General features: G+C 45.4%; 1 protein-coding gene across 3 annotated transcripts; it reads right to left on the bottom strand.

Moving 5' to 3' along the window:
• Positions 1–7,195: 7,195 nt before the first annotated feature.
• Positions 7,196–23,815, bottom strand: LOC140206756 (uncharacterized). Of its 3 annotated transcripts, XM_072274959.1 has the most exons (3): positions 23,423–23,815; positions 22,590–22,762; positions 7,196–12,151 (listed from the first exon to the last, which is right to left on the bottom strand). In XM_072274959.1, the coding sequence occupies exon 3, from the start codon at positions 11,749–11,751 to the stop codon at positions 10,882–10,884; it is 870 nt and encodes a 289-aa protein (XP_072131060.1). In that variant the 5' UTR covers positions 11,752–12,151; positions 22,590–22,762; positions 23,423–23,815; the 3' UTR covers positions 7,196–10,881. The 3 variants fall into 3 exon arrangements, with proteins under 3 accessions (XP_072131060.1, XP_072131058.1, XP_072131059.1); XM_072274957.1 differs by lacking the exons at positions 22,590–22,762; positions 23,423–23,815 and adding an exon at positions 18,093–18,186 and having other exon boundaries at positions 7,196–12,598; XM_072274958.1 differs by lacking the exons at positions 22,590–22,762; positions 23,423–23,815 and adding an exon at positions 18,093–18,186.
• Between the last annotated feature and the right edge of the window lie 3,169 nt (positions 23,816–26,984).

The following is a 26,984-nucleotide window of genomic DNA, read 5'->3' as shown; positions in this document are numbered from 1 at the left end:
TCTGCAGTTCAGGCAGCAACCAAGCAGAGGTGTACACAGCCAATGCATGCTGAAGGGGCTCGGCCTACACGTTGTCTATTCATTCTTCTCCACATTGATCGCCTGATCTGTTGATTTCCACCGGTATTTTGCAGAAATTAAACACTTTTTTTTCGATCAACCAGTTTCCAAATGTTTCTGATCTTTCATTTTTAGCCGCATCCTGCTGATCTGATTCCTCTTCCTCTACCTCCTTGTAAACTCTAGTTCCCATCTCTTTCTGGAGCCCCAAACCCCTGACTCAGGCTGGTAACTCTTTGGTTTCTGACTCCCCTCCATCGAAGATTCACTCATTAGTCTGCTGTCAGACTTTTGAGGCGCGTTGCAACAACTCAGCTGTCTGAGGCACAGTCCTTTGAAATTAGTGAAAATGACACCAAAAGTTGAAAAGAGCAGGGAAGGAGGAGTTTAACCGCCTTAGTCCGGAGCCCTGAAGAACGTGAAAACCACAGTGAGCTCATCGTCTTTTTTCCGTCTGGAGAGAATCATGCAGGAAATTGATACAGGTGTATAAGGTAATGAGAGGCATTGGTCGTGTGGATAGCCAGAGGCTTTTCCCAGGACTGATTTTCCTCCCTGATGTGAAGTTACTGGTGTTGCAGCAGCTGGGATGATTGAGTAAAACTCTTCACTCACTCCGGACAGAAATGTGGCCTCTATTTATTGTGAACTCACCGGAGCATCACCCGGTGGGTTAACTGAATGAGTCTCTTCGCACACACGGAGCAGGTGAACGGCCGCTTCCCAGTGCGAAGCTGTTGGTGTATTTGCGACGGCCGACTGAATCCCTTCCAAACTGAGAGACAGTGAATGACGCCACACTGCTATCAACGTCATGGCAATGTATCCAATCAGATCACGGACATGGACACGTGATCGGGCTCTCCTTGTAGCGAGTGGGGCGCTGTCTTCTCCAGCATCTCCGCCTCCACATTCAAGGATCGGCTGCATTCAAGCGCTGGTGAACTGACAGAAACAGCGGAACTAACGGGCTGTAGTGTTTGTGATTCACATACACAAATCCTTTGACTTTACTACACTGTTAAAAGTTTACAAAGCCCGTCAGCGGGTGAAGGACAACATTTCAACAGAAAATTTCAGTCTCCATGGTTATTTCTGATAAAAACAATTTCACAGCTCAAAACAATTCGGAGGAACAAGAAAGACACACAAAAAACGCTGGTGGAACGCAGCAGGCCAGGCAGCATCTATAGGAAGAGTTACAGTCGACGTTTCGGGCCGAGACCTTCGTCAGGAGAAACTGAAGAAGAGATAGTAAGAGATTTGAAAGTAGGAGGGAGAGAGGGAAGATCCAAAATGACAGGAGAAGACAGGAGGGGAGGGGTGGATCAAAGAGCTGGAAAGTTGATTGGCAAAAGGGATACGAGGCTGGAGGAGGGAGAGGATCTTGGGAGGGGAAGCCTGGGGAGAGAGAAGGCGGGAGGGAATCCCGGAGGGTGGAGAGCAGGCAAGGAGTTATAGTGAGAGGGAGAAAAACGAGAGAGAGAAAAAAAGGGGAAAATAACAAATATGTTTTAAAAACATAAATAACGGATGGGGTGTGAAGGGGAAGAGGAGCATGAACGGAAGTTAGAGTGGTCAATATACATGCCATAGGGTTGGAGGCTACCCAGACGGAATATGAGGTATTGTTCCTGCAACCTGAGTGTGGCTTCATCTTGACAGTACAGGAGGCCGTGGATAGATATATCAGAATGGGAATGGGACGTGAAATTACAATGTGTGGCCACTGGAATAACACGACCCTTCTTGGGCCTGCCGGATGTCCCAGTCGGTGTTGTAGGGACCGGTGCTTGGAGCCCAGTTGTTCCCAAACTGTGTCAACAATTTGGCTGAGGGACCAAATAAATATTCCTCAGTCTACTATTGACAAAAAAATGTATATTTATATCCTGAAAATGAAACCAACTGTATATTAGATCCCGAGGGTTTCGGGAGCTTGGAAAAATTAAATAAGGGTGTCTGTGGGTTTTTGTTTCCCGGGGTTTGTTTCCACGCCCTGATATCGATGGAGTGAAGTGGGAGTTCAGAGCCGACACAGCGGGGTCCGATACAGGTCAGACGGGATAAGTTACAGGCGACACTCCGCTTCGGGACCATCAGCACTGGAACATTTAGAGTAACGCCGCAGTAATTCGGGTCAGAGAGAATATTAAATAAAACCAACACGGGAACTTTTTGATCCGATCCCCTGACAGAGTGTGAAGGAGCCGCGGCGAAGAGTACTTGCAGAATTTAAAATAAGCGAGCCGAGCCGGGCCCGTGTGGGCGGAAGCCGAGGAGGAGATCGATGCCTGTGAACGGGGGAAGTAAATCTGCAACGAGCTTTGGAAACTGTCCATGGAAAGTCGGAGACAGCGGGGCTGAGCGGTACCGGACAGTGTGAACAGATGTGACCGGATCGCGGGAATCATTGTCGCTGAGAAAGTTGCCGAGGCTTTCCCGGCTTTGCATATCAGTCAGAAACCCGATGGACAGAGAATTACACTGATTTTCCAAAGTGTTCCCGGCCTCCTTCCCGAACCCTGCTCTCCGTGCAGCGCCCCGGACCGGAACGTTTCTCCCGGCATCGGCACCTTTGAGGCGCCGGCGATCGCCGCCTTCCGCGTTTTAAACCTTCGGGAATGAGCTGTTCTCCATTTCCAGCATGTCCCTGCCCCGAGACCCACGGAGCGGACAGACAGCAACTCACTCGCTCTCTCTGTTGTTTCCCAGTGAATTTAGTGGCGACGGTGATCCTGTCCCGGGGAAAGTGCGGCCTCTCCACCCGCACCACTCGCTACCTGGTGGCCACGGCAGCGGCGGATTACTGACCATCGTTTTTGCGGTGATATTGTGGCGGGTCGGTTATTATTACTTCCCCGGACTTTCCTGGACATCACCCCCGTGTGCAGTGTGATCTCTGTCCTGGGAGAGGCAGTCACAGACTGTTCGGTCTGGTTTACCGTCACTTTTACATTTGATCGGTTTGTCGCCATTTGTTGCCAGAAGTGGAAAATAAAATATTGCACCGGGAAAACTGCGGCTGTGGTTCTGACAACAACCGGCGTTCTGCTCTGTTTTAAAGATATGTCTAACTTCTTTATATATCGTCCCGCGAAAGTGATCAACTGGGACTGTATTCGAAAGCCGGGCCACGATACGGATCCCGGGGGGGGGGGGGGGCGGGGGGATATCGGTGGTTTTCTACCGTCCTAACGCCATCACACCCGTTCTTGTTAATACTACTGTTCGACGCTCTGACAGTCAGACACATTTTAGTGACTGGTCGCGTCCGTAAGGGGCTGAGGGGTCAGAGCAAGGTGGGGAACCGCAGTGACCCGGAGATGGAGAGCAGGAGGAGGTCTGTGATCTTACTTCTCACCATCTCCGGAAGCTTCATCACCCTGTGGTCGGTGAGTGTTGCCGAATTTCATTACTTCACCATTGCCCGATTGGATCCAAGTAATTACAACTATTCGGAATGCATATTTGAACAGTCAGGGGACATGCTGATGATATTAAGTTGCTGCACAAACACGTTTATTTTTGGGGTAACTCAGTCCAAGTTCAGAGAGCAGTTCATCAGCGCAGCGAAGTATCCGCTCAGGTCAATTATTCAACTAATTAATAAACAAAATAACTAAGCTCTTCTCAGAGGCGGTTGCAATGTTTTCGATCTTGACTCTACAGAACCAATGATCATCGGAGGAATTGGCAGCGGGGAGAGTAAATCTGGTTTCGAGCCCGAGAGAAACACAGCCCAGGAACAGACGCTCCGACACCCGCACCCCGCCACCTCCTCTCCTACCGATTATTAAACTCATCCTACCTTTTATTTTCAGTTTTTCACCATATTCCCGTTCTCGTCACCGCCAGACCCTTCTCGGTCTGAGAAAGCGAGACAGGTTCTGGGGACATTCAGGAGCAAATCGGCAAAAATGCAACTCATTAGTTACTTTCGTCTTTTGCATAAGAATGAAGTGGAAAAAAAAGTCAACAGTCTACACGAACTTACAGTAAAGCTTGCACTTGTCCATCGCATTAGACAACGATGTTACGGAGGAATGTTTAACACCGCAGAACCCATGCATAATTGTGCAAATTTTCACCGAAACCTCCGATGCCTGCTCTGCTTCAAGGAAAATAATGTCATCTCACTTCCTGATTTCTAATAAAATTCCATCCGATCAGATTGCGTGTTGACTCTCCTCTGCATTCACTCCAGTGGAATCGCATGTTTATTTTTATTTTTTATCTCAGCTCAAACTGATAAAAATCGCGGTATGGACACGGACAAGCCCACTGATTTCTCAATCGCTTGGAACTCTCGGCCGATTCTGATGGTGTTGTGTATTGTGGCTGTCTGGAGATTTACATAAATATTGTCGTGCGGGTCGAATTGTTTAATGCTGTTGTGTGGTGACTTTGGAATGATGCCAGTCGTGTATATTACAAATAGGACAATGTATACCCTGCTCGTGTACCATAGCCTTTCATTTTCCTCTTTAAGGTTAGCATATTTCTGCTGTTTCTCACTATTTGATTTTCATGTGTTGTGTGTGTTCGGAATGGCCAGACCTATTATCCTGTAATATTAGATCCGGACGGGCTCCAGGTGTTGCCACATCTCTAATCATGGATTGGCCGTAATAGACTCCAAAACTGGATTAGGATTGTATTTATAATAACCCATAGAATGTTTCATGATTTTATATGTTAAAGCAATATTTTGGTGAAAAATGTTTGTCACTTGATTGTACCCGTGTAAGACTGAATTAAACTGTTGCAGGATACTGTAATGTGTGGGATATTTTCTGGTTTCACATGATATATTCTACTTTTATCGTCTTGAATTTGTTAGTTTTTTACTGCCAATTTTTTGATGTCTTTGTCTTAACCACCTGGTCCTGCATTGCGACAAGGAAACATTCTGTTTCTGGGAACACGTCTCCAACTTTGAGCCAGTCTTTGGACGCTTTCTCGTTGACACCTCGTCTGCTCAGATCGCAGGGATTTCACTATGGACGGTTATGCTCATCTGTTGGCTAACTGTTTCTTCTATAGCAGTGTTTGCCAACCTTTTTAGCCCAACACCCACATACTCTCCCGAAGCACCTTCATACTTTGCAACGCCCCTCTTAGGCCCAATATACTTTGCGTCGCCCCCAGAGTGTAAAAACATGGCTACCATATGCTAACATGAGAAAAATATTCTGCTTTAACTTCTTACTTATCTTTAAATCTAGATTCCACAGCACCTGCCTGCTGCACAGTAGCTGCGGGATGTTGACGATAAATGACACAATAAACTTGCAATTTTATTTTCATAAATTCCACTAAACCAGCATGGCATCCTGTCATATATGGTGCTCTGTCCGTTGCATAAGAAATCATGTTCCTAGTCAGAATAATTGTGTTATCAATTTCACTTTGAGCTCGTCGTGGACTGATTCTCCGTTGATATCCATTTTCAACTTATTACAATTGAGAATCTTTTCATCAATTTTTCCAGTTTTGATGAACTGTTCATATGCCGTTATCAACGCCTTGTTGTCTCGCACAGTTGACTCCCAAATTCTGTATTTCTTGTAGCTCTGTGCATAGTGATACTCAATGTCTTTACTCGTTTCATCAATATGACGAGCTAAAGATTTAATACTCAGAGGAATGAAACGGCAGGACTTACTAATCTTTCAGTAATTGTATGAGATCTTGCAGACTTTTGCTATCATTTTGGAAATGTTATGAGAAGCAGTGAGACCACGATCAAAGTCATTTGTAGCTTTCTTTCCAAATGACTCGAGTGTGCTACGCTTTTCAGATGCTTCTTTCGTCTCCCGGGACTGAGTAAAACCATGAGTAGCTTTTTCAGTGTGTCTTTTATGGAAGTGTTGCTGCAATCTTGATGGTTTTGTTGTTTTATTAGACAATTCAGTAATACAAATCAGACATGTTGGGCGTCGCTGATCTGATGGAAATGGAATAAAACAATACTCCAGGTATGTAACATTCCAAAGACGCACTTTCTGCAGTGTCTATTTCTCAGCAGGATTAGAATTCCAGGCTTCACCGCCTTCAAATCATAAGACCATAAGATACAGGGACAGAAGTGGGCCATTCAGCCCATCAAGTCTGCTCCGCCATTCAATCATGGGCTGCTCCAATTCTTCCAGTCATCCCCACTCCCCTATTTTCACCCCATACCCATTGATGCCCTGGCTAATCAAGAAACTATCCATCTCTGCCTTAAACACAGCCAATGACTTGGCCTCCACAGCCACTCATGGCAAAAAATTCCACACATTTACCATCCTTTGACTAAAGTAAATTTCCCTAATCTGTCTGTCCTCTTGCAGCTTCTCAATTTCCTCAAAACTTCCTGTCCCTCCAAATGACTTGGTATCATCCACATCTTTGCAACAAACTCATCAATTCTGTCATCCAAGTCACTGCCATATAACATAAAAGAATCGGTCCCAACACAGATCCCTGTGGAACACCACTGATCACCAGCAGCCAAACAGAAAAGGTTCCCTTTATTACTATTCTTTTCCTCCTGTCAATCAGCCGCTGCTTTATCCACACGAGAATCCTTCCTGCAACATGGGCTCATAACTTGCTAAGCAGCCTCATGTGTGGCATCTTGTCAAGGACTTTCTGAAACTTCAGCTGCACATCATCAACTGAATCTGCTTTGTCTATCTTGCTTGTCACTTCTTCAATGAATTCAAATACTTTCAACATACTTGTCAGGCAAGCTTCTCCCTTGCTGAAAACGGTTGATTTTCACGTGCCCCAAATACCCTGAAAACACATCCTTAACATCCCACTCCAATACCTTCCCAAAGAGTGAAGTGAGACTAACTGGTCTATAATTTCCGTTCATCTGCCTCCCTCCCTTCTTGAAGAGTGGAGTGATACTTCCAAATTTACAGTTGTACGGAACCATGCCAGATTCAATTGATTATTGAAACATCATTACTAATCCCTCCACAATCTCTTCAGTCACCTCTTTGAGAACTCTGGGTGGCCTGTTTACCTTCAGACATTACTGTTTCCCAAGAACCTGCTCCTGAGCAATGCACTATAAACATTTCTGACCACTGACATCTGGACTTCCACCATCCTGCTGGTGTCTTCCATCGTGAAGAATGATGCAAAATACTTTCTCAGTTCATCCGCGAGCTCCTTGCCTCTATTACCACCCCTCCAGCATCGTTTTCCATTGGCCCAATATGCACTCTCACCTCTACTTTACAATTTATGTACCTGAAGAAAGGTTTAGTATCCTCTTTATTGGCTAGCTTACCTTCATATCCCATATTTTCCTTAATTATTTTTTTAGTTGCCTGCTGTTGGTTTTTAAAAGCTTCCCAATCCTCTGACTTCCCACCATTTTTGCTCCAATATATGCCTTCTCTTTGGTGTCTATGTTGGCTTTGCCTTCCTATTCACCACAGTTGTATCATCTTGCCTTTGGAATACTTCTTCCTCTTTGGTTCTTATAAATCCTGTGTCTTCCGAATTACTTACTGAAATTCCAGCCGTTCTGTCGTCATCCATTCCAGTGTTCCTTACTTACTAATTTAGGCCAATTCTTCTCTCATGCCTCTGTAATTATCTTTATTCTACAGTTATACTGATATATTTCACGTTAGCTTCTCCTTCTCACATTTCAGGGTGAATTTTATTATATTAAGACCACTACCCCCTCTGGGTTCTTTTGCCTTAAGTTCTCTAATTAATTCCTGTTCATTGCACAACACCCAATCAAGAATGGCTGATCCTCAGCTGGGCTCCACCAGAAGCTGTTCTAAAAAGCCATCTTGTGGGCATTCTAGGAGATCACTCTCTTGGGATACAGCACCTACCTGATTTTCCCAATATACCTGCATGACTATCTCCCATGAATACTGCAATATTGCTGCTTTGACATGCATTTTCCCTCTCCCGTTGTAATTTGTGGAACATATACATACTACTGATGGGGGGAGGGGGGCTCTATAAAAATCCCATCAGTGTCTTTTCACTGTTGCGATTCCTCTGTTCTACCCACAATGACTCAACACTTTCCAACTCTTTCTAATGATTTGATTTTATTTTTTACCAACAGAACCATACAACCTTCTCTGCCTACCTGTGTGTCCTATTCAAGAAACATACAAGGATATGGGACACATGAGACCCTGCAGGTGCTGGGAACCTAGAGCAATACACACAATGCGCTGGAGGAGATCAGCAGGTCAGGCAGCATCTATGGTTGGGAATCAAAATTTTGGGCCAAGACCCTTCATCAGATCACTTGATACACAGGTATCTGGAATATCAACAAGCAGAGAAAATAGAAAGTAGTGTGAAAAAGCAAAAACATATTTCAAACTTGACTTCAAGGCTTAAGAACATTTGCCTAACATATTTCCGTGGTATAGCAAATACAACAAAGGCAATAAACTCTTCCATTATTCCCATATTAACATATTCCTTGGCAAAATATCTTGGTTCCATTCCGATCTGGAAACTTTACAAAGAAAAATAAGAACTGAAATGACAAATTCAGGAAAGAGTATTTACACTCAAACACACTTAGATTAACACTACCAAGGACAGAAGGAGGAAGAGCTATAATTGACATTAAAAATAAAATCACTCAACTGTCTGATAAGATTTCTAAAGTATACATTTTCATCAAAAATAAACAGGATTCAGCACTTCATGAGAGTATATACAATTCTGATAATAAATACAGACCAGAAAACCTAGATGAGAGGCCAACTCAGAAAAATGAATCATCACTATGGAAGAAAACATTAACCAGTGGAATGAGTACAACCCTCCATGGGAAAATCCCAATGATTTGAGCAGACTAGCTGGTGACAGGGAAGCATTGCGAGCCTGACTCAGAGTTGGAGACCTCTTCCCAGAAACAGAGGTTCCTTGGGGAAATACAGGACAAGGTAGTTAACATTTTAAAATATAAAAATTGCATTAAAGGCAAACAAAGCAGGCAATAAATGCAGAAAATGCCAAGAGAAACCAGACACAGTCCTGCAGCAATTTAACTCAATCTGATTACTTACATTGGTACAATCAAGTGACAAATATCATTCACCAAAATCTTGCTTTAAAATACAAACTCATGAATGACCACTGTAACATCACAAAGGCACAATAAATTCAAGCCTGATCCAGTTTTAGAGTCAAAATCTTACAAATTATATGATAATCAATACATAACTACTAATAGGATAATCCATAATAACCATTCAGATATAATATTACAGGATACACAAGCAGGAACAACTCCCTCAATAGATAAAACCATTCCCAACACACACATGTTCCTCAACTAGTGGAGCACCTCACCATAGTCATTGTTTGTGTCATCAGTCAGACAAACAAATTATTTTCCCTGTCAATCAGCTTCCAAATGTTGCTACTCTGACATACATTGCCAAGCCCCACTGCTGATTCCCTTCTCCTCATTGTACATTCTTACCCTGACCATCGTCCAGAGCCTCAAACTCTGCCCTGTGCAGACCCACCTCCGGTTTCTGACCCTGCTCCATTGAACATCCAACTGATGGTTTCCCATTCTGTTCCCATGTCTTTAGAGGACTGTGGTGTTTTCTAACAACCCTTTACAAACAGGGAAAATGACCGATAATGTGGAAATGAGTCATGATTAAGGAGGTTAACTACCAATGTCATTCTTCCTCAGCCCAGAGATACGAGGGGCAAAGAATATCTCAGACAGAACTGCAGTCAGCTTGACTTCTTCAGTCTGCAGAAAATTCAAGGGAAACCTCTTAACTCACAGAGTGGTGACTGTTTGAAACCCATCACCACAGGGAGAGCAAGAGGTGAACAACAGGGAAGGATTGAAAAGGACTGTTGTGGAACAGAATCACTGGCAGGGTCCAGCCGGCCTGAGTCAACTCTCTACTGTACACTAGGTATGTTATAAATTCATTAAGTACTAGAGACAGAGTTTAAAATGGAACTGATTTATTTGTCTCAGATCCAGAATATTAAACTCCAGTCCCATTAAAGGTGAATATGCAGCAGAAGAAACTCCTCCCATGCCCAGTGACCAGGGTGCAGAACTGGGTGTGGTGACCAGCAGCAATAATTGCAGAGTTCAACACCGACAGTCACTCTCGAAATTGCTTTGAGAAACAATGATGGACAAATATCGAGCATGCAGCTTATTGAAACTTTCTCCCAGTGTGAACCCGGTCGTGTGTCACAAGTGTAACACGCTGTAGGTTTCACTGCTCATGTAACGGCCTTTCTCTAATGTTTCACTGCTGAGGTAATGGTTTCTCTGAAGCAGCAATGTTTAGGTTACGACTAGAGATAACAGGGTTTTGGAGTGCGGGGCTATCCAATGACAGAAATGTTCTTTCTTGTGAGTCTGGAAGAGAGATTTCATGGTCTTTTGCTGGGGAGAGATGAGAAGACGCGAATGAAGAGAGTGGGCCCATTTTCTTTATTTTTGTTTTCTTTACTAACTCTATAGTCAAAGTAAGAATTTTAAATCTCATTCATTTAATCACATATTGTGTACTGTTTATTATTTCGTGGTACTGATTTGTAACAGGGGACACATTACGCAGCATCCACCCAAATGAGATTTCTTAAGTTTTGCTGGGCTGGGGGCTATCACCCCCTATATTAAGCTGCTAGCTGAAGCGAGAGTTACATAAGGTTAGATAACTGAGTGAATCGCTTCCCACATTCAGAGCAGGAGAATGGCCTCTCCCCAGTGTGAACTCGCTGATGTAACTTCAGTTGAGCTGAATGAGTGAATCCCTTTCCACAGACTGAGCAGGTGAACAGTCATTTCCCTGTGTGGGCTGACTGGTGTTTCTGTAGGTGATATGATGAAGTGAATCCTTTCTCACAAACTGAGCAGGTGAATGGCCACTCTCCGGTGTGAACTGACTGATGTCTCAGTAGGTGATATGACGAAGTGAATCTCTTTCCACAGTCTGAGCAGGCGAATGGCCTCTCCCCATTGTGATCTCTTTGATGTACCTTCAGTTGGGATGACAAAATGAATCCCTTCTCACAGTCTGAGCAGGTGAATGGCCTCTCCCCAGTGTGAACTCGCTGATGTATCTTCAGTTGAGATGACGAAATGAATCCCTTCCCACAGTCTGAGCAGGTGAACTGCCACTTCCCAGTGTGAACTGACTGGTGTCTCTGTACGGAGGATGATTCAGTGAATCCCTTCCCACACTCTGAGCAGGTGAATGGCCACACCCCAGTGTGAACTGACTGGTGTCTCAGTACTTTAGACGACTGAGTGAATCCCTTCCCACAGACTGAGCAGGTGAACAGCCTCTCCCCAGTGTGAACTCGCTGATGTACCATCAGTTGAGATGACTGAGTGAATCCCTTCACACAGACTGAGCAGGTGAACGGCCTCTCCCCAGTGTGAACTCGCTGGTGTGCTTGTAAGGTAGCTAACGTTGTGAATCTCTTCCCATAGTCTGAGCATATGAATGGCCTCTCCCCAGTGTGAACTCTGATGTACCTCAGTTCAGATGACTGAGTGAATCCCTTCCCACAGACTGAGCAGTAGAATGGCCACTCTCCAGTGTGGATTGACTGGTATCTCAGTTGATGAGATGACTGAGTGAATCCCTTCCCACAGTCCGAGCAGGTGAACGGCCACTCCCCAGTGCGAACTCGCTGGTGAGCCATTAGGTCAGATGACTGAGTGAATCTTTCCCCACAAATTCAGCAGATGACCAGCCTCTGCCCAGTGTGAACTGACTGGTGTGTCCACAGTTGGGATGACCAACTGAATCCCTTCTCACCCACAGAACAGGTGAGTGGACTTGTCCCAGTGTGAACTTGCTGATGTAACTTCATGAATTGACCTTGAATCCCCACAGTCTGAAAAGGTGAACGGCCTCTCCCCTGTGTAAACTGACAGGCCTGCCAGTCAGTCAGATGATTGAGTAAATCCCTCCCCACAGTCTGAGCAGGAAGGATGATCGAGTGAATCCCTTGCTCCACTTCTTAAATATCTGGACAGAGACAGCAACACTGGTGTGTTGTGTTTGAGATTCCCGTAGATATATTCCTTGTCGTTTTTAACCTGAAAAATGATTTATAAAATCCATCAATGAGTGAAGGACAACATTTAAGACTAGATCATTGGAGTTGTCCAGTTGTGATCTGGCATCACACTGTTACAGTAAAGTTCAACACAAGTTGGAGAGAGAAATCATCTTTTAACTGGGCACAGTGCTGGTATCTGGAATGACCATCAATTTCCTGAAGCTCTTCCTGTCTCTATAAGAATCAGACATTTCCGCATCTCCAATCTGTGACTTGGCTCAGTTTAACACTCTCCATTGGTAATATTCCCTGTTCCCACTGAGCTGCATGGGTGCCTGGCCCCACCGTAACTGAAACACTCTCACACAAATAGCCTTTGTTGACGTGCAGCTGGGATTTTCTATTATCTACTGTCAATGTGAAGTGCCACAGTTATAAAGCCATGTAAACATTTCCTGCCCCAATGAATGGTTGGTCCGCACAGCTGTTAAAAGGAATTACATTGATATTAGTATTATTTCATGACCTTGTCACAGAGTCATAGAAAAGTACAACACAGAAACAGGCCCTTTGGCCCATCTAGTTTGTGTTGAACTATTTAAACTGTTTACCCCTGTACCCCGAATATCCAGGGACCTATACAAACCTCTTAAATGTTGAAATTGAGCTTGCATGCAACAGTTGGGCTGTCTACTCATTCCACATCTGGATGACCGTCTGTGTGAAGAAGTTTCCCCTCATTTTCCCCTTAATGTGTCACCTTTCACTCTTAACCCATGGCCCTGGCTGTAGTCCCAAGCAATCTCAGTGGAAAAAGCCAGCTTGCATTTACCCCATCTATAACCCTCATAATTTTGGCACACCTCCATCAAATCTCCCCTCACTCTCTACATTCCAAGGAATAAAGCCCAGACCCGTTCAATCTCTCCTTATAACCCAAGACCTCTAGACCTGGCAAAACCCTTGCGAATTTCCTCTGAACTCTTTCAAACTCATTTACATCTTTCCTGTAGGTTGGTGATGAAAACTGCACACAATACTCCATATTATGCCTCACCAATGTCTTGTACAATGTCAACATAACATCCATCTCCTCTACTTAGCACTTTCGTTTGTGAAAGCCGATGTGCCAAAATCTTTCTTTCCATCCCTATTGAACTGTGACACCATTTTCAGTGAAATATAGACCTGTATTCCCATATCCATGTCTTCTACAATACTTCTCAGTGCCCTACCAGTCACCGTGTAAGACCTACCCTGGTACGTCCTACCAAAGCACAACACCTCACACTTGTCTGCATTAAATTCCATTTTCCATTTCTCAAACCATTTTTTCCAGCAGTCCAGATTGCACTGCAAGCCATGATAGTCTTCCTCACTGTCCACTGCACCACCAGTCCTGGTGTCATCCACAAATTTGCTGATCCAGTTAACCACACTATCATCCAGGTTACTGATAGAGATGACAAACAACAACAGATCCTGCACTGTGGCACACCACTAGTCACAGGTTTTCAGTCAGAAAGGCAACTATCTGCTACAACACTCTGGTGATGAAGTTTTAAGGGTATTGGGGGATGTAAGAAATGATTCTTGGACTCTTGTAAATAATGGGTTAAAACTAAGTCCAAACTTATGTGTGCTCTGTTCTGGATAGTGTGCAAATTTCTGTTTTGTCCTTCACTGAGGAATCTGCTTGCAGCTTGTTTAGATTAACGACTCACAGATATCTCTTGGGAACGTTATGTAGAGTTGAGTTCTCATGAGACACGAATTGAACAAAGTGTCTAACGAAAGAGAATAACTAATAAGGATTGGACAGAACATTCATTTGTATTTAAAACCCTGATTTAGTGGACTCTCTTATCTAAGAAATTAAGTTTTGCTCCAACAGCCTTGGTGGGAATACCAGTTGAACTAAAGTGCTCTTTGTTTCGCTAGTTCTATAACTGTAACATTTCTGCATGTTAGACAGAGATTCATCATGAGCAGCCAGAGGGAGAGGAGTTGTGTCCCTCTGATGCTTGGCTCTGAGCTTCTCGCCGGCTGAGTTCAAACAAATAAACTGGTGAAAAGGATGAAGTAAAGAACTGTTTGTAGTGTGGTTATTGATCCGGCAAATTTAAGCTTACACCATAAAAAGTATCCCATCCGGATACTTCACACCTTTGCACAGCTATTCTCTTCTTTTGACTTCAAGAAATAGAACTGTGGACACATCATGGAAACAAGCCTCTCTCTATACTTCCTGCAGCCTCAGTAAATCAGCCAACATAATTAAAGATTCCCAGAACTCCAGACCAGACATTATCGATTATCAACCACCCATCAGGTCGAAGATAAATGAAAACAAAAGAACAGAAAACATACCACCAGACCGAGGGACATTTTCCATTCTGCTGTTATAAGCAAACTGAATATTCCTCAGCATTATAAGATGGACTCTTCACTTCATAATGTAAGTCGACGTGACCTTGCACCATATGTCCACCTGCAGTGGATTTTCTCTGTAACCATAATGCTTTGTTACACTCTGCTAATGTTTTACTATTTTCTACTGTTGTAATTTGTTGATCTGAGAGGATGGTATGCAAGACAAGATTTTCATTAAACCTCGGTACATGACAATAATAAACGATTCCCCACTTTAATTGTGTGGAAATATTAGACAGACTGAGCTTCTCCTCTGGAACTTCTGGAGGAAGATTTCACTGAAGTGTACAAATGTTTGAGAAGCCCAGAAAAACAGAAAAGGCTTCCTTCTTGCATTAATAGGGCTATATACCTCGAAACATTGGCTGCCCTTCGGCAATTTGTAACAGTGGAATAGAGTCAATGAAAAAAAATCCCCACCCACAATGAGAGAATGTGACAGATCTGCATGTGTCTCCCTTGTCTGAATGGAAAAAAAAATATTAAACAGCACAAACAAGAGAAACAAACCCACAGATGTAAGGCAGTGGTCCCCAACCACTGGGGCGCAGACCACAGGAGATGAGAGAGAGTGAGGATGAAGGACACAGAGAGAATGGAAATGATATGATTTGGTGATATGAGTCAGCTGCACCTTTCCTCATTCCCTGTCACACAATGTTGAACTTGAACATCCCCCCTACACCCTCCCCCGTCGGCCGATATTAAACCGGTCCACGGTGCAAAGAAGTTTGGGGAACCCTAACATAAGGAATCATACACATGACGCCAGACCCTGGTGTAGCAAACCCATGCATGACATCAGGCTTGTGGTGGGAGGAGGGAAGGAGAGGGGTAAGACTTTTTGTTCCATGGCTCTCTTCCAGTGAAGGTGGGACCTGTACAGAAAGGACCACAGCAAAAGAGAAGGTTCTCAGGAAACTGAAGATCTGAAGGCAGATAAGTCACCTGGACCTGATGGTTTATGCCCACAGTTCTGAAAGAGGTGGCCAGAGAGATCGTGGAGGCATTAATAATGATCCTTCAAGAATCACTTGATTCAGGAATGGCTCTGGAAGAATGGAATATTGCAAATGTCACTCCTCTCTTTAAGAAGGGAGAGAGGCAGAAAAAAGGAAACTATAGGCCACTCAATCTGACAGTGGTTGGGAAAGTGTTGGAGTCGATTGTTAAGGATGTGAGTTCGAGGTACTTGGAGGCACAAGATAAAATAGGCCGGAGTCAGCATTGTTTCCTCAAGGGAAAATCTTGTCTGATAAATTTGTTGGAATGCTTTGAAGAAATAATACGCAGGGTAGACAAAGGAGAATTGGTTGATGTTGTGTATTTGGATTTTCAGGCCTTTGACAAGGGGCCACACGTGAGAAGCCTTAACAAACTCTGAGCCTATGTTATTACAGGGAAAAGGTAGTGACTGATTGGCAGGAGGAAGCGAGTGGGAATAGAGACAGCCTTTTCTGGCTTGCTACCAGTTCCTAGTGGAGTTCCACAGGGGTCTATGTTGGGAACAATTCTTTTCATGTTATATGCCAATGATTTGGATGATGGAATTGATGGCTTTGTTGCAAAGTTTGCAGGGAATTTAAAGATAGGTGGAAGGACAGGTCATTTTGGAGAAGTAGGGAGGCTAGAGAAAGATCAGGAAAATGGGCAAGGAAATGGCAGATAGAATACTGTGTTGGGAGGTGCATGATGATACACTTCACTAGAAGAAATGAAAGGGTTGGCTATTTTCTAAATGGAGAGAATGTACAAAAAAAATCTGAGGTGCAAATGGACCTGGGAGTCCTTGTGCAGGATTCCCTAAAGGTTAATTTGTGGGTTGAGTCTGTGGTGAGGAAGGCAAGCATTCAGTTCAAGAAGACTAAAACATAAAAGTTAGGATGTAATGTTGAAACTTTATAAAGCTCTTGGATTATTCTCAGCAGTTTTGGGCCACTTATCTCAGAAAGGATGTGCTAATACTGGAGAGAGTTCCAAGGAGGTTTACGAAAATGAGTACAGAATTGAATGGCCTGTCATATGAAGAGCATTTGATGGCTCTGGACCTGTACTCAGAGGAATGAAGGATGATTTCATTGAATCCTATCAAATGGTAAATGGCCTTGATCGAGTGGATATGGAGAGGATGTGTCCTGTATTGGGAGAGTCCAGGACCAGAGGATGTCATCTCAGTATAAAGGGGGCAGTGGGACGTCCTTTTAGAAAGGTGAATGAAGGGGAATTTCTTTAGCCAGAGAGTGCTGAATCTGTGGAATCCTTTGCCATGGGCAGCTGTGAAGGCCAAGTATTTATGGATATCAAAGGCAGAGGTTTCTAGATTCTTGATTGATGACAGTTTATGGGCAAAAGGAAGGAGACTGGGACTGAGGAAAATTGGAACGGGCATGATTAAATGGCAGAGCAGGTGCGATGGGCCAAATGGCCTAATTTTGCTCCTACGGTATATCTCATGGTTTTATGTGGGGGCACCAGAATAACATCACATGTGCGTGAGAGTTTGTATTCAAAGGCTGCTTAATGGACGTTTTTAATGATTTCAGGGGGTGAACAAAAGAAATTTAACAGATTTCATCAATGAATCCAAACTTGTGTGATTTAAAGTCCCCTGCAAGATACCCTGCTCTGCCACGTTGTCCGTAGAGCAGGGTATCTCTGAAGCAGGTGGGGTGGGGGGGGGGGTGGGAGGTGGTGTTACAAGACTGGACAGTAGTTGAACAAGATGGGCAGGGATAAGCAGATGGAACCAGGTGGGAGAAGGGATCGAGAACAATCACTGATGGTCCTCCAGCAATACACAGATACTGAATTAATAGCACAGACTACTGTATAAAAATTCTAAAATGACAAAGTTAGAACAAACAACAAGAACTTTCACATATGCTTTGATCCTCACCCAACCTCACTTCATCAACACATCATCCTATCCGGACACTTCACACCTTTGCATGGTAACTACTCTGCCCGTGACTGCGAGGAATTGCAGTGACCTTTGGATACAGATCAGCACATCACAGAAACCATTCTCCCTTCTAGACTTCCCAGTCCCCTGGTAAAGCAGGCAGTGAAATCAAAGATCCCCACAACCTGGGAAGTTCTCCTTCCTCACCCACCCCAATCTGGGAAAAGACACAACAGCCATGAAGCTCAAGGACAAATGCGAGGAGCCTCAGGAAGTGAGGAGAGTTGGGGGGAGTTAATGGGACTCAGTGGCCAACATCAGATTTCCCCAACACAATATGGAGGAAGCATCACTACCCATCCGGGGACTGCTTTAACACACACCGTGATCTTGCGTCACAAAGCAGAGGGCGGGGCACATCTGCGCACACAGCCTCATGTGACCTGTTGGCGGGACTTCCATTTCAATTTTGCAGAAAGAGAGAGACCGGGCTCCTGGTTTGGATCGTTCAATGCAGATTAAGTGAAGTCTACACATTTTTGACGAGCCTAGATAACTGGAAGTTAAATGAGGAACTGGCCCTCAGTTCGGGGCTCGCAGCCAACATCGGATCACCCCGCTCGGGATCGGTCTCAATACTCACCGCTGGGAAAGTGATATCTTCGGCTCGCAGACAATGATCGCGACCCCCGGCTCCCAACCCAAGAGGCGAGGATCCCTTCCTGAGCCCGCAGACAACACTGAGCATGCGCAAAGTGAATGTTGCGTCATCTGGAGGGCGGGGCCTCGGAAACAGACGCGCAGATGTTGCCCGTCTGCAGTTAAATGGGAGGGGCAAACGGGATCACGTGACCGATAGAGTCTCCCACCGCAGGCAGAGTAAGTTTGTCCAAACTTCTGTAATAACTCATGCCCTCTAATCCAGGCAATATCCTGGTAAACCTCTTCGGCACCCTCTCCAAAGCCCCGACATCCTTCCTAGAATTGGGGCGACCAGAACTGTATGAAACACTCCAGATGTGTTCTATCTAGTTTTATAAAGCTGCAACACAACTTCCTGACTTTTGAATTCATTGCTTCAACTAATAATGACAACCATGACATTTGCCTTCTTAACCACCCGATCAATCTGTGCAGTCTCTTTCAGGGAGCGATGATCTTGGAGTCTAAGATCCCTCTGATCATCAACACTGTTCAGGGTTTTGCATTTAACAGTGTCTTTTAACATTCAACTGACCGAGCTGCCAAGATGATCATCATTAATCAAATCTCACTGAGTTTTCTCAGGTCCCGTTGAATTTATTGCCAAGTGCACAAGTACGGGAAGGTACAGGTACAGAGAAACACTGCCTTGTGGCAGCATCACAGGCAAGTACATTCAGATAACACACGGAACACAAAGTATACGATTCTCAGTCAGTAACAATCTATAAGTATGTTTTATGTCATTAACAATGTATAAAATATATTGTCCTGATCAATATTAAAATGTGCATTTTGTGTCAATAACTGACTTGGAAATGTTGAATTTGGTCCCTGTCTCCATTCCTCCTGCAGTCCACAACCAACTTCTTTGTTTTTTTTTGTCACCATGAGGGAGAGGTTGTTTTCTTGACACCACTGTGTCGGGGTAATGACTTCTCGTTATTATTTGAAATTGGGCTAATCAATGTAGTGTCGTCAGCGAATTTGATTAGCAGATTGGAGCTGTGGGTGGCGATACAGGTCATGGGTCTACAGGGAGTAAAGGAGGGGTCCAAGGAGACAACCCTGTGGGGTATGAGTGCTGAGGGTCAGAGAGACAGAGGTGAGGGAGCCCACTCTTACCACCTGCCGGCGATCTGACAGGAAGTCCAGGATCCAGCTACACAAGGCAGGGTGAAGGCCGAGTCTCTGAGCTTCTTGTCGATACTTCACGCCTTCGTATGGCTACTGCTCTGCCCATGACTGCAAGGAACTGCAGAGAACTTTGGAGAGCAGAGAACATCAGAGAAACAAGCCTCCCCTCCATGGACTCTTCCTACACTTCCCCTTTGTCGGAAAAGCAGGCCATGTACTCAAAGATCCTCACAACCTGGACATTCTTGCTGCAAACCCGCTCCCCCATCGGGGAAGAGATATAAAAGCCTTAAAGTGCGTACCACCAGGCTCAAGGACGGCTTCCTGTCTGCGGTTATAAGCCGAATGAATGGTCTCCAGTACGATAAAATGGACTCGACCTCGCAATGTAACTCGACGTGACCCTGCACCATATGTCTATCTGCACTGCACTTTCTCTGCAGCCATAATGCTTTGTTACAGTTATTGTTTTGTCGTATATCAGTTCAATGTACTGTCGTAATGTAGATAGAAACAAACTTGCAGCTCACATCTCCTCTCATCTTAAATGTGTTAGACATTTCAACCCCCAGGAAAAATATATCGTCTGTCCACTCTATCTCTACCTCTTGTAATCTTATAAACGTCTATCCAGTCTCACCCGAGCCTGCGCCGCTCTGGAGAAAACAACCCAAGTTTGTCCAACCTCTCGTTACAGATCATGCCCTCTAATCCAGACAGTATCCTGGTAAACCTCCTCTGCGCCCTCGACAAAGTCACATACGAGTTATCAGCGAAAGTGACCTGTCACAGGAATACCGTTTTACAGGTGTTACCACTCAACATACCCAGGCAAGGGTTAACACAAGCAGTCCCCCAAGATATTCCAAAATTCACTCCTATCGATTATACGAAGTGATAGCCACACACATTCATTGTGGTTCCGTGTACCGATGATCAAGAGCATAGGAGAGTTCCAAGCCTCAGCTGTGACAAACTGAAGCTATCAGCTTTTCCAGTCTCTCTCTCTTTAGACTGGCCGACTGCCTGTCTGCAGATCGCTCTCTCTCTCTTATGGTTAAATCCACAGTTAGCGCCGTCAGCCTGTGACTGACGTCATAGTCCCGCCTCCTCACTCCGGCGCTCTTAAAGACACAGTCACAGTCCGACCGCAGGCTCGCAACAGCCGCAACACAACTTCCCGACTTTTCAACTCAGTGCTTCAACTAATAAAGACAACCGCGTCATTTGCCTTCTTAACCACCGGATCAATCTGTGCAGTCTCTTTCAGGGAGCGATGAACTTGGAGTCTAAGATCCCTCTGATCATCAACACCGTTCAGGGTTTTGCATTTAACAGTGTACTGTCTCATACATTCGACCAACCGAGCTGCCAAGATCATCATCACTAATCAAATCTCATTGCGATTTCTCAGGTCCTGTTGAACTTATTGCCAAGTTCACAAGTACGGGAAGGTACAGGTACAGAGAAACACTGACTTGTGGCAGCATCACAGGCAAGTACATTCAGATAACACACGGAACACAAATTATACGATGCTCTGTCAGTAACAATCTATAAATACGTTTTATGTCATTAACAATATATAAAATACACTGTGTCCTGATCAATATTAAAATGTGCATTTTGTGTTAATAACAGACTTGGAAATGTTGAATTTTGGTCCCTATCTCCATTCCTCCTGTAGTCCACAACCAGCTCCTTTGTTTTTGTCACAACGAGGGAGAGGTTGTTTTCTTGACACCACTGTATCGGGGTGATGACTTCTTATCTTTAGGCTGCCTCGTTATTAATTGAGATTAGGCCAATCAATGCAGTTTCATCAGCGAATTTGATTAGCAGATTGGAGCTGTGGGTGGGGACACAAGTCATGGGAATACAGAGAGTAGAGGAGGGGGCAAGGAGACAACCCTGTGGGGTATGAGTGCTGAGGGTCAGAGAGACAGAGGTGAGGGAGCCCACTCTTACCACCTGCCGGCGATCTGACAGGAAGTCCAGGATCCAGCTACACAAGGCAGGGTGAGGGCCGAGGTCTCTGAGCTTCTTGTCGATACTTCACGCCTTCGTATGGCAACTGCTCTGCCCATGACTGCCAGGAACTGCAGAGAACTTTGGAGAGCAGAGAACATCAGAGAAACAAGCCTCCCCTCCATGGACTCTTCCTGCACTTCCCCTGCGTCGGAAAAGCAGGCCGTGTACTCAAAGATCCTCACAACCTGGACATTCTTGTTGCAAACCCGCTCCCACTGCCAAACTCGTTTCAACCCTCACTAACAGCTTTCTTAAATATGCCCGCTAGGATATTGAATCCCTTTGGGTTCAGGTGTAACCCGTCCTTTTTGTACCGGTCGTACCTCCCCGGAAGAGGCTTCAGTGATCCAGGAATCTGAAGACCTGCCCCCAACACAAGTCTCTCAGCCACACATTAATACGCCTGATCACGTTATTCTTACATCGCTAGCACGTGGCGCAGGCAGTAATCCTGAGATTACTACCGCAGACATCCACAGGGGTCTGTGTTGGCAACGTTTCTGTTTACGTTCTATGTCAATGCATCGGGTGACAGTATTGATGGCCGTGTGGCCAAATTTACGAATGAAGTCGAATATTGAAAGGCCTGGATAGAGAGGTCGTGGAGGGCTATAGTGTCTGGATATCTCAATGCCATAAATACAACTTACATATACAATGCTCCTGTCTACAACACCAGTCGGGGGTGCGGGGGGGGGGGGCGGTCTGTGATATAATGCTCCTGTCTACATCAACGCGGTGTTGTCTATGATGTAATGCTCCTGTCTACATCAACGCGGGGTTGTCATATACAAACGACAGCCCTTGCTCCCCTGCTTGAGATTCTAAATTGGAGAATGGCGCATAATTCACAAAATCCTCACAGACCACAGTGACTGTGTACTGATCCCAGCAATGGAACCCACCACTGCAGCCCCACAGTGCACTATGTACTGATTGCAAAACTACGAAATTGCATGTGAATAGCCTCCCCTCCCCCAACTCCGCTCTTTCTGCGTCACCAGCAGACTGGGGCATCTCACATCTCGCTGCCTCCGCCAGGCCATTAAACTGTGAACAACTGTGGTCAGGGACTGATCTCTGGGGTACTCCAAACGCTACCCCCTTCCAGTCTGAAAACGACCTACTCATCCAGCCACACACTACCGGCCGTTTATCGATCTGCAACGAGAAAGCCTAATCACCTGCTCCTGAGATTCAATAACATTACTGACTCTGAATATACCACCATCAACTCCAGGAGGGTCATAATAATCTGCTGTGTACATACATCTACCGATGTTTCTGGATATATCTTCAGTGATGTTCCTGGAATCATCGGGTGTTTCGGGTCTTTCAACATCATACAACCTCCTCCAGGTGATCCAGCCGGGGCTGATCAGACCCCAGCTTGTGTCCAGATGGCTAAATTTCTGGGTTCAGTCATTGGCAGCAAAGCAGTGACTGTGGAAATTACAAATCAGAATGTTATTAGAGTCACAGAGCCCAGCTGCACTGAAACAGGCCCTTTGGCCCTTCTAGTCAATGCTGACACTGAACTTATCTCTAATGTGGGGGTGAGAGGGCGGACGGGGCAGAGAGGGAGGCAATAAGGGGAGGGGGTGGTCGAGTGCGGAGAGGGAAACAGAGCAGAGAGTTTATACTTAATATCTTTCAGAAAAGGTACTTGTTTGAATTTACTTGCTGCAAAGCTACTATCCATACCCTGTAGTTCTCAACTAAATTATTGATTTAGATGACAAGTAGCAATGTTCAAAGTTCAAAACAAATGTTATTATCAGAGTACATATGTCACCACATACAACCCTGAGGTCATTTATCCAACAGGAACACTTAGCAAATCTATAGAATAGTAACAAGATCAGTGAAAGATCAAGTAGAGCATAGAATTCAACAAACTGTGTAAATGCAAATGAAATTAAATATCAATGAATAATGATAGCAATGGGGTGTAACCCTGGGGAACATCACTAGGCACGGGCCTTGAGTCCAATAAACAGCCTCCCACCATCACTCTCTGCTTCCTACCATCAAGACAACTGTGCATCCAGTTAGCCAGCTCTCCCTGGATCCCATGTGATCTAACTTTCCACAGCAACTTACCATGTTGAACCTTGTCAAAGGCCTCACTGATGCCATGTCGGCCACGATCCTGGGACAGAGGTGTCACTGATCAGAGGGCACAGATTTAAACAGAGGATGAAGAGGTTTAGAGGGATCTGAAGAAGTGATGTTTCACTCAGAGGGTGGCTGAAATCTGGAACACACTGCCCGAGGTGGTGGTGGAGGTAGGTCCCTTCACAACATTTACAAAGTGTCCTCTTTCCTCCATCTCCAGGGAAGCTGCATCTCCACACAAACTCCTCACTTGAGACGACTGCCTGTACTCGTGACACAGGAAATCACATCACTGTCACTCTCCTGATACCATCCGAGAAGCGGTACGGCAACATAAAAGCCAGGACCAACAGGCTCCGGGACAGCTTCTTCCACCAGGCCGTCAGACTGATGAACTCACACTGACTTGAGTGTACTCTATATTACATTGTCTATTTTATTTATTATAAATTACAATGATTACACGTTGCACATTTAGATGGAGACGTAACGTAAAGATTTTTACTCCTGATGGAGGTAAGAAATTAAGTCAATGCAATTCAATTCCTGATTCCGTATCTGAGCTGCTCGCCTCCGGATATCCTCCGTCAACGAGCTCCTTCCTCAGTCACCATCTGTGAGATTATAAAAAACAATTAAAAACGATCTATCAGACAGCTCCTGTACCCCTCCACCCCTGAACAGGTTCCCCTGTTAAAACTCTCTGCTCAGCCCCTTCCCTATTCCCTTTCCCTTTCAGAGTCCCGATGTGCCAGCAGATCCGAATTCACCGTGTGGACATTTCTACCCCACAGGAGGCTGTACAAACCCGTGTCCTTCTCTGATGCACAGCTCAGTGACCCCAATCCCTGTCTGCACTCGCAGCCCATGACGGTGACAGCTGTCCTAGACTCTGTAACTCACAATCTTGTAACACAGAATCTTGTTCACAGCAAGTTTAGACAGTCATTAATATGAAGAGAGAATTGTTGTTTCCTGAAAGGACAGGCGAGCGAAGCTGTCTGATCCAATTCACCAGATGGTCCGGTGTTTACAAGTTAATTTGTCCCGGGACCCACTCATAACCCCGACCCACACAGACAGACAGACAGACAGACTGTCCCTTCGCCCCAAACCCCCTGCAGAACCACAAGGAATTGATCCGCGGCCCGGGCTCGGTCGCAAAGTGAAAACCGGGGCTGAGGAGAGCCCGGAGACAAACACCCCGCTGCCCACTCCACCAACAACACGACACAGCCGGACACATCTCACAACACCGGATCCGGTCCCGATGAAACCCGAATTTAATTTTGTTGTTCCAGATCAGACCCAACAAAAGGTGTTTTAAAATTGAAGCGCCCCCCTCACGTGACTTCACACAACAGCCCCCCCACGCGCCTGACGTCACCCATGGTCTCCCCGTATCTGCATCTGCTGTCACGAGCACGGTGCCTTACGTCACACACGCGCTGCTGTGCTCGAGCTTTTTCGGTTTAACGGCTGAGCTACTCAGCACGAGCCACGCCCCCTCCCCGAACAGTCAACAGAGGAATTGAATTGATTGCCGAGCTGCGCTACTCCCATTGGCGTGAAGCGATGTCAATCACTGGTTACACCCAATAGTGGAGGCGGACCAGCCGAGAGGGCGTTATCCCGTTCCCTGGAGCAGCGCGACCTGCCCGTTAAAGCGGAACAAATCCCAAAGTAAATGTCCGCTTTCTGATTTATTTCCATTTCCCTCCGAGGGAAGTTGGGGCGTTTGTGAAGCGTCTCCTGTGGCCGGAGTCTGATGTATCGCTGAGAGGTAGGAGGAGGCCGCTCGGCCCGTCGGTTTGATGCCGGTTCCCCGGGGAGGGAGAGGATGAAGACGGTGAGAGAGGGGGCGGACAGGATGTTTGTCCCAGTGGGGACAGGAGGGGCTCATCTGTTGAAATGTCTGAGCCCACGGTGGTGGCGATTCACCACATTGGGGGGCAAACACCGGCAGACTGTTGCCCTGCAAGCGGGGCCAATGGTCCGGGCAAACTGGGGATGCGAGTGGTGTTGGGGGCCCGGGTCTTATTGAATGACAGGACGGTGTGGAGGGGCTGAGTGGCCTTCTTCTGTTCCTGGTCTCTGTGTGTTCAAATACAAGGAATAACCAGACCCTTCCCGGGCCTGCAGGATGTCCCAGTCGGTGTTGTTGGGACCGGTGCTCGGAGTCCAGTTGTTCCCAAACTGTGTCAGCCATTTGGCTGAGAGACCAAAACAACATTTCCAAATCTGTTACTGACACAAAATGTGTGTTCATAGAAAATCTACAGCTCAATTCAGATCCTTCGGCCCACAAAGCTGTGCCGAACATGTCATTACCTTAAAATTACCTAGGGTTACCCATAGCCCTCTATCTCTCTAAGCTCCATGTACCTATCCAAAAGTCTCTTAAAAGACCCTTTCGTATCCGCCTCCACCACCATTGCCGGCAGCCCATTCCACCCACTCACCATCCTCTGAGGCCACTGGTGACCAACCTCCATGCAGAATATGACCCGTCTACAACCACTCTTTGCCTTCTGTGGGCAAGCCAGTTCTGGATCCACAGAGCAATGTCCCCTTGAATCCCATGCCTCTTTACTTTCTCAATAAGCCTTGCATGGGGACCTTGTTAAAGATCATCTGAAATCCAAGCCAACAACATCCACTGCCTCTGCTTTATCTATCCTGCCTGTTATTTCCTCAAAGTATTCCAAGAGATTTGTCTGACATAATTTCCTCTAAAGGATTCCTGCTGACTTTGGCCAACTTCATCAGGCGTCCCCAATTACAGTACCCAAAAAACTCACCCATCATACACTCCATCATCTTCCTGACCACTGAGGTCAGACTAACTGTCCTATAACTTTCTTTCTTCTGCCTCCCTATCTTAAAGAGTGGAGTGACATTTGTACTTTCCAGTCCACCAGAACCGTTCCAAAATCTAGTGATTGGTGATAGTTAATTACTCATTACTTTAAGAGAAAACTAAGGGGGAAATTATCTGTTCAGAGGCGGGGAGAGTGTGCAACGAGCTGCCAGAGCAAGTGGCAGGGACGATTTTAACCTTTAAGAGAAGTTTGCTTTGGTGCATGGATGAGAAGGATATGGAGGGCTATGGTCCAGGTGGAAATTGTTGGAACTCAGCAGATTAATGCTTTGGCACAGACTAGATTGGCCGAATGGCATTTTCCTGTGTTGTGGTGTTCTATGAGTCTAATGCCTTCCTAATCTCTTCAGCTACCTCTTTCTGAACCCTGGGGTGTTCACGTTCTGGTCCAGGAATCTTATCTACATTCAGGCCTTTTAGCTTCCAAAACACATTCTCTCCTTGGTAAAAGCATGTCTCCTCACTTCTGCCCCAGATACTCCCCAATGTTTGGCATTTAAGTAATAAATTTAATGACACAATTGTAGTGTGTGACTTCAGTCTGCAGGAGAATTGGGAAAGTCAAACTTGTGTGAGATCGCAAGGAGGGTATGCATTGAATGCTTACAAAATGGCTTTATAGAGCAGCTGATGTTTGAGCCTACTCGGGGAACTGCTATCTTAGAT

The sequence above is a fragment of the Mobula birostris genome, chromosome 13 (assembly GCF_030028105.1).
Source record: "Mobula birostris isolate sMobBir1 chromosome 13, sMobBir1.hap1, whole genome shotgun sequence".
In the NCBI taxonomy this organism is placed as follows: domain Eukaryota; kingdom Metazoa; phylum Chordata; class Chondrichthyes; order Myliobatiformes; family Myliobatidae; genus Mobula; species Mobula birostris.
This window is presented reverse-complemented; position numbering and strand designations above follow the sequence as displayed.

What these genes read in the sequence shown, in the direction of transcription:
- LOC140206756 (XM_072274959.1), bottom strand. Translation starts at nt 11,751, where the DNA reads ATGGCTCACCAGCGAGTTCGCACTGGGGAGTGGCCGTTCACCTGCTCG.